The sequence below is a fragment of the Mytilus edulis genome, chromosome 10 (genome assembly GCF_963676685.1).
Source record: "Mytilus edulis chromosome 10, xbMytEdul2.2, whole genome shotgun sequence".
Lineage (NCBI taxonomy): Eukaryota > Metazoa > Mollusca > Bivalvia > Mytilida > Mytilidae > Mytilus > Mytilus edulis.
In genome coordinates this window covers 39,052,624-39,068,157 of record NC_092353.1, presented here as the reverse complement: position 1 = coordinate 39,068,157, position 15,534 = coordinate 39,052,624, and the positions used below count along the sequence as shown (strand labels likewise).

At 30.4% G+C, this 15,534-nt stretch overlaps 1 protein-coding gene across 19 annotated transcripts in view; it reads right to left on the bottom strand.

Annotated features, from left to right (window-relative positions):
• The window catches only part of LOC139491122 (SH3 and multiple ankyrin repeat domains protein 2-like), a 93,889-nt gene that overhangs the window by 12,892 nt on the left and 65,463 nt on the right, over positions 1–15,534 (bottom strand). For all 19 annotated transcript variants that reach the window (XM_071278497.1, XM_071278506.1, XM_071278502.1 and 16 more), the window contains one exon: positions 6,525–6,598. In XM_071278497.1, the coding sequence (XP_071134598.1) occupies positions 6,525–6,598 (74 nt within the window). The remainder of the gene's footprint in view (positions 1–6,524; positions 6,599–15,534) is intronic.

Sequence of the window (15,534 nt, the reverse complement as noted above, 5' to 3'; positions counted from 1 at the left end):
GATGACAAATTTAGCTCAGTCAGGTCATGTCACTAAAAGATCTATAATACGAGTATGATCAAATCCCCAAAAAGGGTGAAGGTCATCAATCAGCCTATTGACAGTTGTATTTTTGTGTTCCTTAAATAAAATACTGTTAATTTGTTGGTTACAAGTGAAGGTCAACTCAGAGGGGTCACAACATGAACATTTCTGTCTACTTGATTGATAATATACTACACTTTAAAATGGGAGAAAGTGTCAAAGTTCAAAGGTTTGACAAAAATGCACAGGTCACTCTTGATGATTTATAGCCAATAAAATTTTCAATTCAACAATCAAATCATACCACAATGTGTGTGAATGAAATTATGAATTAATTGATATATGGACAGTGTGATTGGTACTTTGTGAGTTATCATGTCAAGAATTTTCCCTTGAAGTTTCTTGGACAGAAAGGATGATGGTCATGAATTTAGAGTAACAGGGATCTTCAATTTTTTTAAGATGGGGGTCGAATTTACTGTATCCACTAAACCCTCTACGGAACAATTTTCAATGAATGTTTTATCGACAAATTAAATGACCCATCCACTAAAAGCACAAGATAAATGGCAATGAGTTTCAAATTCTCTAAATCATTCGACACTGAAGTAACTTCTACATGTGAATGGACCATTTTAAATACTTAACTATTAGTGTAGATGTTAGACACATATATTGAATAGATTTTATGCTTTGACCTTTAATGGTTTACTTTTATAAATTGTTACATGGATGGAGAGATGTCTTATTGGCACTCATACCACATCTTCCTATATCTAAACACTTTGTAGATGAGAGACAGGTGTAACTAGGTTAACCAAGTGTCTTATGACCCTTTCAAATACTGTCTCGGATTACCCCTCAGACTCCCACTTGGTCTGGACAATAGTAATGACTGGACACATTTTAAACAAACAGCCATTAGGTTTATATGTATAAAGTGGTAAAATAAACAAGGTGTGTTCTATTCTAACCTAAATATTTTAAAGAAGGTAGTTAAATTGTAATTTATTGCCTTGGCTGTATAAAACAATGATGATAAGTAATTGTCCTGACAAACAAAAATAAGTACTTTAGTCCCTTATTAGAGCACTTGTTATAAAATACTAAAAACTGAGAAAAAACAGATTACAGAAAGCCTACGAAAAAAAATGATAATAAAAAATAATATGGAAAAGTTGCTGTCAAACTTAACAATTATATCGTTCGCATAAAAATTCTTAAAAAAATATGTGGATTGAAATCTACAGAACAGAGATGAATAAAAAGAGAGTGGGAAAGATGTTTCTGAGATAGCAACAAACACAATTTATTAAATAGATAAAAGAAGATGTGGTATGATTGCCAATGATAACTCTCTATCCAGGTCACAAATTGTAAAAGTAAACCATAGTAGGTCAAATTATGGCCCTCAACATGGAGCCAAGGCTCTAACTGAGAAAGCTATATAGTGTCCTTAAAGACTAAAAAGATGTGAATAAAGGAGTAGGTCCGAAAATATAACAGTTTTACAAAATTGTTAAAATGTAAACTTTTAGTTATTTATTGGACAGTTGAATGCTTCTGCTACATAAATATGGGCTGTTTTTGACAATACAATGCACATATATCGGGTTGTAGCACCATTAAGTCGTGCTAAATTACTGAAATCTTCAAAATTCTATCATTTTAGTTAAATTTTAGACGGTTTCCGTGTAAAACGAAAGTGGCCGCATTCGTGTTCATCCTTAATATTGCAATATAAGTTGTATTTTATGATAATACATAACATATATAAAGGTTGTGGATGAACACGGATGCGACCACTTTCATTTTTGACAAAAACAATCTGAAAAGTGACGTTTTTTGGCATATTTGAGAGATTTTTCATGTTTGAGCTTCAATCGGATCGTTTTTAATGACTTAATCAGTTAAAATCTTTCACATAAACTAATTGAATCAAGTGAAATAGACACTTAAGTGTTTAAAAAGTGGTCAAAATCTTTCGTCAGATGAAACTGAAATTTGAGGCCAAAATGAGTCCTTACCGGACCTACTCCTTAATCAGACACTATAAAAAATCTGCCATGAACAAAATGCTCAGAATTGGGACAAGTGCGTCAATATCTTGCTGGTTAAATTTGTTTTTTTTGGGATCTGCACCCACCCCTTTTTAAACTTTGATCAGTGGACTACAAAAGGTACATAAAAGAACATACCAGAAAAATAAAATCCAAATGGAAAAGCATTATTTTTTTGTGAGCCTTTGTTGTATATTTGCTTTTTCAATTATGTTTACTCTTCATCTCCTTTATTTAAGTGATAATCTTTGTGGAAATTAATAAAAAATTTATATATGGCTTTAAACTTGCAACAAAAGGCTTTAAAGGCCATTATTGAGAAAACATCTCTTCGGCCTTTAGTCATGAATAACCCATATGAACAATGAAAATAAAGTTTAGCAGCCACATAAACCTTGAATACACAATAAACCAAAGACCAATAACTTATTCTTTTTCTCTTTTATGTTTATACATTGTACCTATAACAATAAACTAAGTCTTCAACGGAGGATATCAACCCATTGAATAAGTTTAAATTTTATATATCTGGATTCCTGAACAAATAGCCAGTTCAATGACCAAATATGTACGTAACAAGTACCTCACTGAAAACCCCATCTTAAGAACCTAAGTTTGCTTAACAATAAAGCAACAATCAAACATTTCGTGCGTTTTTAATCCCTCAAAATTTTTGAAGTGTGTTTTTCCACATACAATTACATCAAAAGGACATGATATTTTTGCTTAAGTTTAAAATCATGAATTTTTCATTTAAAAAAATGAACACAGCTGTCCTGACACATTATAAAACACTCAAAATAATGAGGTCAAGTGATTTTTTTTTATCATCTAAAAGAAATTTTACACCCCATTTGATCACAGGAATTCTGGTCATGAAATTACTTTCCCATTATGTGAAGACTTGAAAAAGATCAAAATCTATTTTTTTCTTCTTAAGTGTATTGTTTATTTAGGGTTTAAATTCACAATGATCTTTTAACTACGAAATCAAGATGTTTTCACTAACAAATTTGCAGAAAAAAAACTTTTTAACGCAGATGTCTATGTGATTAGGTTTGGAGACGAAATCAAAAACAAATTACATATACTTTGTTTTTAACCTACAAATATTTAAGCACAAATTCATTCATTAAATACTCTTTTTTGCCAAACTGTTTATGAAAGATCAATGTTATTTGTTTTGTAGTAGCAAAACTTTACTCTTATGTCAGCATTTCAGATTTTCGTCAGATTCATACATTAAGCTTTTACACATAGAATCTGGACTTTAGCATTTAATGTTAGAAAATGTTACTTGCAAAGAAGCTTGACAGATTCAAGCATTAAATTTAAGAAAATGTAACTAGCATGAAATCTGGACAGAATTAGCATTAAATTTTAGAAATTGTAACTAGCGAAGAAGCAGGACAGATTTAGCATTTAATTTCAGAAAATTTAACTGAAAAAAAAAGAAGAAGTTGAATTTGGTCAATCATTTATCCAAGGTAAAGGCTGCATATCACATTTCAATCACACCTTTAAATCCACACTTATCACTTCGTAAAGTCAATTGAAACAACATTTAAAAAGAGATTACAAAATCTTTTACTACATGATTTAAATATTCACCACATAACTATTTTCTTAATCGACCTCTGTTTAACCTCGAGGCAATATAGAACATACATAATTAGACCATGGAAGTAACATAGACAAAATAATACTTCTTTGATTAGACAAACACCCCAATCTGACAGCCTTGGAGTACTCTTCATTATAGGATTAAATTGCAGGACTTCATGATAACCAACGTTTTTGAAACTTTTAATATAAAGTAAATAGCCATGTACCAATGTAATTCATACATTACAATGCAATTTAGCGAGGTATTTGATATCATGTTACTGGAGTTCTTAGTGTTGGGTGTTTAGTGTATATCAACAAGACTTTTTCTTTACAATGCAAATACATAGACAATTTGATAACACATTGTACAGATCATGTACCAGATTTATTCTAACAAATCCCATTTCTCACTTGACAAGACTCACATTAAGTAAATAAATTTTTATTTTTATTGGCAAGGGTGCAAAGTTTTAGCGAAAGAGGCTTAAAATTCCACCCGAACAAAGATTGTAAAGTAAACAGGGCAATAAAATCTGTCCAAAACAAAGTGAACAAGATCGGGTATCTCCAATGCATTGCGTAAAATGAACAAGGGTTGATTATATTTCTTATGATTTTGGTGTTAGGTCCTCAAATGTTATCAAATTGTACAGATCAGTATCAATGTCATATATAATAATTTTGAATCCAAGCTATCAGATGGAGGGACGTTACAAAATGGATGATTGTCTATTCGCAAGATTGCGTATCAACTATTTTCAGAATCTAGAATGTATTATTTGACTTATAAGCACTCAGTGACTTAGAAAGTTTAAATCCAAGCTATCAGATGGAGGGATGTTACAAAATGGATGGTTGTCTATTCGCAAGATTGCGTATCAACTATTTTCAGAATCCAGATTATAGTATTTGACTTATAAGCACTTAGTGACTTAGAAAATTAAAAAGATCAACAGTCACATTATAAATTGAATATAATTTTTATTTCTATATGCAGGTGTTTTTCTATAATCAAATATTTCTTTTTTGCACTACGTGTGTTATTATGAAGTTGAAAGAACGTGGTAGGGTATATCATTATTTAGGGTAAAGGTAATGAATTAAACACAGAGTGTGCTGACAAAATGTCAATAAAACCAAAACCGTTTAAAAATATAAAAGCTTTATTTTTGGTGTAAACTAGGCTAATATAATACTATCATTGTGTGAAGCATGGTATTTAACGTTCATTCATGAATTCTGGAATTTTTATCCTAATTTTGTTTATTAACATTTTATGAACTTAATCATAGAAACAGAAAATTGACACGAAAAAATTTAAATTCCTTACAGCATTTTGTGTGACACAACATTTCTTAAATCCAGACTGCTTTAAAAATTGAAAATTTTAACAGCGTAAGATGGACGTAAGTCATATAACAAAAGATGCAGAGGTGCAATCTGTTTCTTACACAAATTCTTAGACCATGAGTAGGCTACTTTTGACCTATTTTTCAGATAAATTGCCAACAAAAGTTTGTGCTCTTTTTATGTCTCCTCATCAGTCATGTTTACTTGTTTAAGAGGCTTTCTAGAGAGGGTAAGTATGTGCATGCAAGAAAATGAAAAGAAAAGTGTTTTCGTGATCATTTTTAACCTTGAATTTAGCAGTTCTAATGTTGTTGGTTTTTTTTAGAAACTCTGTGTAAAATGACAAATCACAAGAAAACCCATTTAAAACAACACTGGAAAACATTTTGCATGAAAATAATCCTTTCCTATATCCTCTTAGTGTGCCTTCGTGATAGAAAAATCTAGAGAACTGCAAGGAAATTAGACAATATGAACTTTGACCAGGTAGAGATGATCATTTGTGAACCATGAGATGGTTATATAAAAAAATAAACTGATCAGTCAGAAAAAGTATAAAATACCTTAACTACATTTTTGCATATAAAATGTCAATATGTATTAATATCTTGCTTTCTCATTTACATAATAAATTGTATAAAATTAGTATTTAATTGAAATGGCTCCAAAAGTTCTGCAACGAAAAACTTTAAAGCAATGAACTTCAGTTTACATAGATGTGAACTGTTATAAATATACTTTATCACAATTCATATCAACATGTTGAATTTGAACTGATGATTTTGCACTGACTTTAAACATTTCAGTCATGAATAGTGTCACTATCATCAATTATTGTCCTTTAGTGTAAATAACCTATCTCAATTACAACAAAACATGTACCATGTGCATGCTTTGGGGTTTTAGATACTTAGATTACGAAACAAAGATAATAAGTTAAATTTTATGCATTCTAATACGAAATATAAGAGGTCTAAACTATATAAGTTGGCAACGCCTGACATTTTAAGACATCCTTTTCAGACAGGATATAATTTTTCATGGACTGTAAAGATGATCTCACTAATTACCATATGTCTAATTTATCTTACTATTCATTACATTGTTTTATTTGTGTACATGTTTATTATTAAAGTGTGTTTTATTTAATTTATTATGATGCCATTTTTATTATCTTGTATATTCACAGGCAATAGTTTAATGCAAAAAAGATTTCACAGAATTGTGAATTGTAAAACATGGCTTGATAATTCATGATGGCTGAGATATTTATTCTGTGCAACATGTTTCTTCATTTGACATTTGGTTTTCTTGTTTCAAGCATATGGTAACATGTGCCATTCAAGTTTAAATAAAATATTTGGTTTTCAAGATGCCTCTTCTTTCTCTCATTCCTCCATACACATGTAATGTTCATTTTGGCAAATTAAAGAGCTAGAACTCACAAGATGCAAGACAAACCCTCAGCTTGCCAGTACTTACATTTAGCTCCTCTGAGAATAAAGCCATAGCCCTCTGGTCCTCTTTGTAATACTACAGTTCTAGGTGCATAATCACTGCAAAAGATCAATTTCAAATCATTAGTACATTTCATGTTTTCATCATTTACATTAAACTTTGTCAATAAATCATTAATACATAATATAAAAAGATATGGTAATAAGTATGCTCCCTTTAATAAGACCAAAACGTCTGGAATTCATCACATGGTATTTTCATAAGTCAAAAACCTCATGCTTTTTGTTTCTAATTCTTGATATTTTCTAGTTCACCCAGTAAGTTATTCTTGGTAGTCTGTACTGAATTCAATCCTATTTGGCTTACTCTTACAAGGACAAACATGTTATAAACACATTTTAATCACTGAGAATCCTATGTTGAACCCACTACATGTCTTTTTTTATGTTGTCTCATTCACATTTACGCAAAAATATCTTTCAATTAAAAAGAACATTGTAAAACACAACCACAAAAGCTTAAGAATAGCACCCTTGGAATATTAATAAAATGTTATTTGAAAATTTCCAATAAATAGGCACCAGGTAAATGGACATTTTGTTTGTTTTGGTTTCTTCAATGACTTTCTGACTTAACTCCCATAGTTGACCTATATTTATACATGGCATGATTTGATATCAATTGTGGTTCCACTAGGAATTTTCTGTTAATATGCTACTCCTATAGTTCTCTGATAAGGCAGATATACAAGTTTTCTGAACATTTTATGTTTTCTACTCATGTCTTAAGTAATTTTTACTACTCTTTGGAACTGAAAACACCTTACATTCCCTTAAATTGTGAATGTGTACCACATATCTAGTCACTTAAGATCATGCAACAGCATTAGAATGAACTGCAAACTCTAAGCATAAAAGTAAGAGAAGTGGTATGAGAATACATTTGAGACAAATATTCACCAGAGACAGTGAAAGAACGAGGATATAAAGACTTTCCCACTCTGCCACTCTAAGTCAACACAAACTAAGATATTTTTCAAGCAATTCCAACTAGATAACCAATTACAATGTTACTTAAAATAGATTATAAATGCTTATGTAATGGCTTATAATTTAAGGGAATCAATAACACAACAGCCATAGAACAGCCATAGAACTAAAAGAGACTTTTATGAGCTTTTGAAGAGCCCTTTGTCAACTTTTATCTAACTCCCATACATACAGAATGTATATTTTCTTAATGACATGTCAAAAATTGCTACTGTTTTACGGTAGTAGAAAATGGAGGTTTAATGTAACAATAAGGAAGTGATGGTTTAAAAGTTTTTCTGATATAATTTGATAATTACAGTACTGCAAGTGAACCATACTGTCACATTAAAAGAACATTTGACCTTGTTTTCCAATGACTTACTTTGACAGAGATGTTGTCCTGACAGGTCTTACCGTCACCAACCGCAATGTTGCACTTTTTTTAAGTAATTTTTTTCTAAACATTTCCTTTTTTGTACTTCCTCTTTATGTCAAAGAAACCATTTTACGAACTTCTACTTTCTCTTAGCGAGGTCATACATAATCTCATTTTGATCTAAATTATCATTTTATCCACAAATCAACGGAATTTTTTCCATTTTTTAGAAATATAAACTTCCAAAATATGTTTTAATATCCCAAAAGACAAAAGGCACAGATAGTCGTCAATGATTCAATTGGTTAACTCTGCAAAGATCAGAAGCTACAGAGATGAAGGGAAATAATATCTAATCACCATAACTCTTGACATGGACTTCGACTATTCTAATCTAATCATATGATATGCAAAATGGACGATTAAATTAGACAAATGACGTAAATGGTTGAATAGTATACTTTGAATTTTCTCTTTGTTAAATTAAATTAAATATTTCCTTTTAAAAGTGCTTTTTGTCAAATCTGTATTACCTGTTGTTTCAAATCATTTTCTATCATCTTTTACCAAGACACAACAAAACAAGCATATCATGTGGTTAAATGTCCCCCAAATTTTAATTTACTCAATAACACTTATAAATTAATTCCATGTATTTGCTTACAAATGTTTAATTTGAAAAACATATGGGGCACAACAGGAAATATGTGGGTACCAATTCACAAAATTGTTGCTTGCACATGACCAAAACCCAAAGCAAGGAACATCACTTTTATTGTTGATCATTGTCTTAAAGAAAAAGTTGAGGCCTAAAAATCAGACCAAAATCAAAAACATCTCACTGTAAGATAGACCCTAGAACCTGTTTGAGCTGGATATATAATACACCAGTTAATAGTTTACATGGTTTATGTGTATGGTCTCATTATCTCTATACGTGTAAATATGTTACATGTATAACCTCACATTTATTTATTACTAAATACTTTATTGTACTAATAAACCCAATGCTAAGGGAATTCAGTGTAGTCTCAAAAAATTATCTCTCAAAGTGAAAATGAACAATGTCAATAAACAGAACACTAATTTTTAGAAATTGGTGAGAAAGACTTAAAAGTATTTATAAATCCCTTAAAATAGCACATTTGGTTTAAAACCCACTTCATTTTTAAATATTGACTCACAAGCATATCAAATCTCAAAGAATAACAGACAAACCAGTTTTAACCAAACCACAAGAATGATATCCTTATATATCTAACCCACAAAAACTAGGTCAGATATTTAAGGAAATGATTATTGCTTACATTTCTTCAACAAAATAAAGTTAGCTTTTTTTATCCTGTTTCAAGGATTTGGAAAATTCTGTTTCCAAACAATTAATTTGGTCAGTCCATTTGGCATTATCCAAAGTTGTACAATATGAAACCAATAAAAGTAAAATAATTAATTCAAAGTCAAAGAGAGATTGACAAAATCAAAACAGAAAGTTAAGATGTCCAAAAGACAAACAACAGTCTACAAAACATTACAATGTTAACCTAAAGATTGATCAATATGAACCCCAACAAAAACGTATGACCATCTCAGGGACTCTATAAGAATTTGAAGCGAGAAAAAAGAGAAAGAAATTTCAATATTCTACTATCAACCAATATGATATAAAGGTAAGCTGAACAGTATACAAATATTTAAAAGCTGCAATTTGAAAGTTGTCTTAAACATCACCAACATTTTTACCTAACATTTTGCCCTAAGTGCAGTTTTGAAAAAAAGACAATTTTTTCTTCTTTTCATGTAAGCTAAAACAACCGTAGCAATGAGCTGACAGACAGAAGAAGACATTAGTGTAATGAGATTACAGACTTGACGGGCAGACGACAGTAATAAATGTGAATATTAAACAGACAATAATAACAAGGAAATAAATACTCCATCATTGTCCCCAACACCTTATGTATTAAAACATAATGTTATGGTCAGCAAGTTGTCCATTATGCTTTATTGATAAATGACCAATGTCATTTTGGTTCTCATGAATTTTAAACTGATAAATTTGTGTTTCATGTCCAGTGGCAAATGTTGCATGTATATCAGGATGATTACATGTTAATGTAATAAGAAAATGAAATTATGACTTTCAAGTCAACATGGTCCACTAATATTTGTGGTTTTGATAATGAATATTTCTTAAACAAAATATGGATTTCTTCAAATTTATGAGCTTTAGGCAAGCTCACTATTTTGGTTTTCCTACTTTTATGGACTGCAGTACCAATTTGTTTTATAGTGACCATAGAAGTGCTTTCTGTTCCCTCTTAGCTGAGAAACTGGAGATGAATTATGTTTGTTGGCTGTCTTACCACTTTATTCATTTATGGTCACATGAAAACCAAGAGGATTTTGTCTTTAATACTCATACAAGAAGTTAAGGTTAAAAGAAAGCACTGAAAACTTTGAATCTTTTAAAAAATCGTGTTATTGGTTTTATCTAATGATGACAAATCAGGGCGTTAATTTTTGCCCATCGACCTTCCTATGTATGACTTCAGAAGATTTCAAAATCTTGTATGAATCAATTATTAACAATGAAAAAGTATGAGTAAATGTTAAAGCAAGACGGCCTTTTCAAAACACAAATAGATCAATATTTACAAACATTGATGATCATGTGTTTGTTGATATTTATAGATGTACACCTGGATACGGTAATTAATATTATAATTTCATAATGAATCCATTGGTTAATCATAACTACTGATCAATAACTTCACCGATTAATAGTAATAAACAATCGGCCATATAGGGAAATTTAAAAAATATTTTTTCGCTTCAGGAATTTATTTCTTTGATATTGACAACTTACAATTGTGCAGATTACATAATGATAAGTTTAATTTATGTTTATTGATTTCCGTTTCTTTTTACTTTTATTCAAAATAAAAATAGAATTAAGAAATATCTGTGTTTTTTTACAGTGCATCCTTATATGATGACCTTTAAAACAAGTAAAAGGCAAGGGTAAACATCCAATATCCAAAACAAAAATTGATTAGTTGACATAAAAACGTTGACAATTATCATGGTGAATCTTGTATATTCTCATGTGTTGACGTCCGTAACAGGATAACCAAGGATGAACATACATGCATACGATTGTAACTGCACCTTTTGACATCAGTATTTTACTTTGAAGTGTAACAATTGCACATTATTTGGTTAAATTGTACCACAAACATTTGCGGTTAATTTACGTAAAAGTTAAATAACTGTATCTTTATTTGAGACAAACACTTTTTTTGCTTTTTTATCACTTTCACCTATCCTTAGAGTAAACAACTTAAACTAGGTATTAATCACTCTATTACGTTATTGTGTTACGTAAAATAACCACATTGTAAATGGCAGGTTGTTTGTTTTACAGAAATTTGTAAATATCATTAACCTTTTAAGGGTGTTGATTCTGAAAGGTGTTCATGTAAAATGCTGCACACTCACTCTTCACATTCAGCGTGAGTTAACCAAACAGTCAAACACACATTTCCCTCACAATTTTTCTCCCTACTTAATAGAGACTAAAAGATTATGCAATAATATAATTCAGTTGTTATCTGATCATGAAGGATTCTTATAACACCCCTTCTATCTCTACTGAGAAAAAGGATTGCAACAAGATTGAGATCGCTATAAACAATTAGTAATTAATTGACACTAGGCCATTATAAATCTTTACAGAGTTTATTCAGGATAGAAATGGGTTGGACAGATATATTCTTTTTCAATTTCCAGTATAAAGCATGTGACCAATTGACCTTTTTTACAAGAGACAGCTGTATATTCTGAACTTTTGCCACCAATACCACAACCTAATACACCAAACAAGCACACCCTTCATGTTCAATGTCTATTTATAATTCACACCTGACAGGACATTTTGATAAAACAATCAACTGTCATTCAAAAAAGAGAATTTATCTTCACACATGCTTTAGGTTGACACTTCAAAAAGTAAACTTAGACAAAGTTGTACAACCTGAGAGTGACAGCTACCTTGTATAACCAAAGGTAGAAATAATTTACAAGTGATAGTTCTTTGTTCAATGTTAACCTTGCCAAAAAGATTTTGTGGGACATACCATAGATAAAACTGATTTTTGTTGATAAATCTAAAACATACACAAGGTTTAAAAAAGAGGTCCATGTTTAAATGAAAAGTGAATGTACTTACTCAACTGCATTGAAAGTACAAATGAAAGCTGAAAATCACATGTATAAACACTTTTGTAAATCTATTTAAATGTTCTAGAAACTCTTAGGGGTAAAATAAAGTTCCACCCTTAAATTGTACAAGATTGATGCACCTTTATAATCTCTAAACATATCATGCAGAGGCAGGACTTTTTTATAGGGTCTTTATTCCAAAAACATAATAGATACTGGACTATTTGATGGTATAAAACCATATGAATCATGAGGAATATGAGTTTTTTCATATTTTGGGGCTTACTCCCTTTATTTTAAATCTGCCGCTGCAATGAAAGTTCTTTATTACGCTTGGTACTTTATATTCCTGTGTATTAAGACCCAGTTGTTCCCCTTGTTATCTTACCGTGAAACATGGACAGTTGACTGTGGAACATGGACAGTTGACGGCCTAGGTGCCTGAAATACTCTCCTCACAAGTATCACATTTTTCATTTTAACCGGCTTCTTTTTGTGTTTATTAAACTTGTACATCCGTACAGGAACATGTACGAAGAATAGTCTATTTCCTTCCATTATAGTAATAAATTAAGTTACCGATCCATTATTTTACATCAATTCATCTTTTTGGCCCATAATGTACATAACACATTACATATGCTAGAACATGCTTCACGTCTATTTACAACTACATTTTGCACTTAATTTACATTCAAATTGTACGCTTGTTGAGATTTGATCACCAAAAGACAAACACAAAGTGTCATCATCGTCAAAACATAATGTGTGTTAATATTTTAAATTGCTCATATCTCCGAAAATGATACAAAACCATCAATGTATCCCTTTGTCTTTTACCGGTATTTTATTCAAGTCCATACAAAATTATAGATTTAAACCTGGCATTCTATTCACAATGTTAATTATAGAATTATTATAGACTTTAGGGTATATTACTCCATACAAATCCACAGTCTTTGAACCAGTAGCTTATAAGCTTTAAACTTATAAGATTAGGAAAACAATTTGTATAGCCGAATATTTTTTATGCATTTAAAATATCTTAAGAAATATATAATGCATTAAAGTTTACAGTAAATTTCTATTCAAATATTTTCAGAATATTCAAACAGAAATCGATAAAAAAAATTCAATACAACATGAAGTCTGCCTGTTCATTCAAATGTTTATTAAAAATTGATGGAAATGAAAAACAAAACCAAAAGTCAATAAAAGATTCAAAGAAAAAAATGAATAATTTATTGATATATGTCTTGGAATGCACATTTGAAACTAATGGGGTAATTTGTTTTAGATATTGTTGTCCTGAAGTTTATTAAAAGCCCATTTGACCATATTCTTTTACTGCATTCATACAATGAAGTTTTCCTAGACCAACTATTTTAAGCTGTGTTAATGCCCCAATTCTTTGGGTTAACATGAAATTTTGCTTATCAGTCATGTGTAACGATTACTGACATATTTCCTTTGGTATACATACATCACCCATACCATTCATATAATATTAGGGAAAAGTTGTGTTTCCAAGAAAAGTTTATAGAATCCTTACAGTAAGCAAATATCTGAAATGAATTCATTTCAGCTTTAAAACCAAATTCCTTACATGGCAAAATAACAAAAGGCACCAAAATAAAACTGTACCAGTGAACAATGACAACACTAAAAAACCACACTAAGCAGGTTATGAAGTTAAAATATTTAAATTTTTTATTGTATCTAAAATTTGAGGCAAAATGATATGACCTGAGGATATGACCCCCAGAACAAGTCATGTTTTGGTAGTCAGGGTTTGTTGTCCGTGGACAATGGCATCTGTACTGTCATTATCAGTGACATATTTTTAAGAGATCACCCTCTATTCATAATTTGTATTCAGATATTTTAAATATTTATCATCTTGATCATCCAAAATTTTCTTCACAATGAAGAGGTGACAATGACATTATTGTTTAAATACTTAAACCACCGTTAACCAAAAATTGGGCGTTTTTTCAATGTGATGCACTATTTGTGATTACGTACATTATTTTGTAACCTCATTATCAATTGTCGCTTAGAATCTGTTTCAACGATAAAAAAATCCATTGTTGAATGACATTCCAAACACAGTGGGCATTATCAATATGTACATAGATGTCCAAGGCAATCCCTTTTACCATTATCATTCCTTACAAGATTTTAGCAACAGTAAAATTTGTAACTTAGTATAGGACTTGTGTATGTATGTAACATTGATAAATGAGGGTGAATAAATAACACATACATAATGAATTTAAGAGACAATATATCATACATATGTCATTTTGCATAAACTCATTTGGAAATTATACTTTTTAAAGAAAAGTGTATTTAAAGTGTTGATGAACACATATTTCAGTCTCAAAGCAATAAATATAAAGTTGACAATTTTGTTTGAGTAGAGATAAAAAGAAATAAAATATTGTACCATAATGAGAGTGTAGGTTCTACTTGAGTAGAAGATTTTTATTTCAAGTATTTTAAGAATCTATAAACCTAATTATTTGTATATTACCCTATATACTTTAAGTTATTGCTAAAACATCTTCCTCATTGTACACAATAAATTTTTCCTTCATTTACTTAGGCGAACCCAACATATTTTGGGCTATACTAAAAATCATCTTAACCCTAAAACTATCCCATACCTATACCTTCCTAACACTGACAATAGCCTATTCTTAAAACCTTACCCTAACTGGAACAAACCCTAACCTAACCCAAACCCTAAGCAGAACCCTTATAACAAAGTAAAGGTTAAAAGTGTTGAACAAAAAGAAATCATAGTAAAAATCTTTATTGCACATGCATGACACCAATTTGTTGTGAAAACATTTATTACCACCATGGTTAAACACTAACTAATCAATCATTCATATTGGACTCTAATAGATAGAACCCTGCTTTTCAATGGACAACCATATGATGTAACTATATGTACTCAGAGGTCAATAATCTTATCAAAAAAGTTTTTTTTTAAATCAAATATTTAGAACTTACTCATATTCTATTGTCTTGAATAACATCTGAGACAAATACATGAAATAATATTTATCTCTAGGTCCAAATTTACATGGATCCTTCATCTTACAATTGTAGTTATAATATGTCCTGTAAACATTGATACATTACACATGAAGTTTCGCCAATAGTACATCCCTAATGGATATGTATCACCTTAAAACCACAATGTACTCAGAAAACAGTGCCAGGAAGGACTGGAAGCAATTTGGACTATATTTTTATTAAAAGACTCAACTTGTAACTTTCACAGTTAATCTAATTACCGGTACACAAGTCAACAAGGACTGTTCTCAGAGATGATAGTTGTATACAGTGCAGGTTACATAGTGACTCAAACACACCAGTACAGAAGTCAACAAGG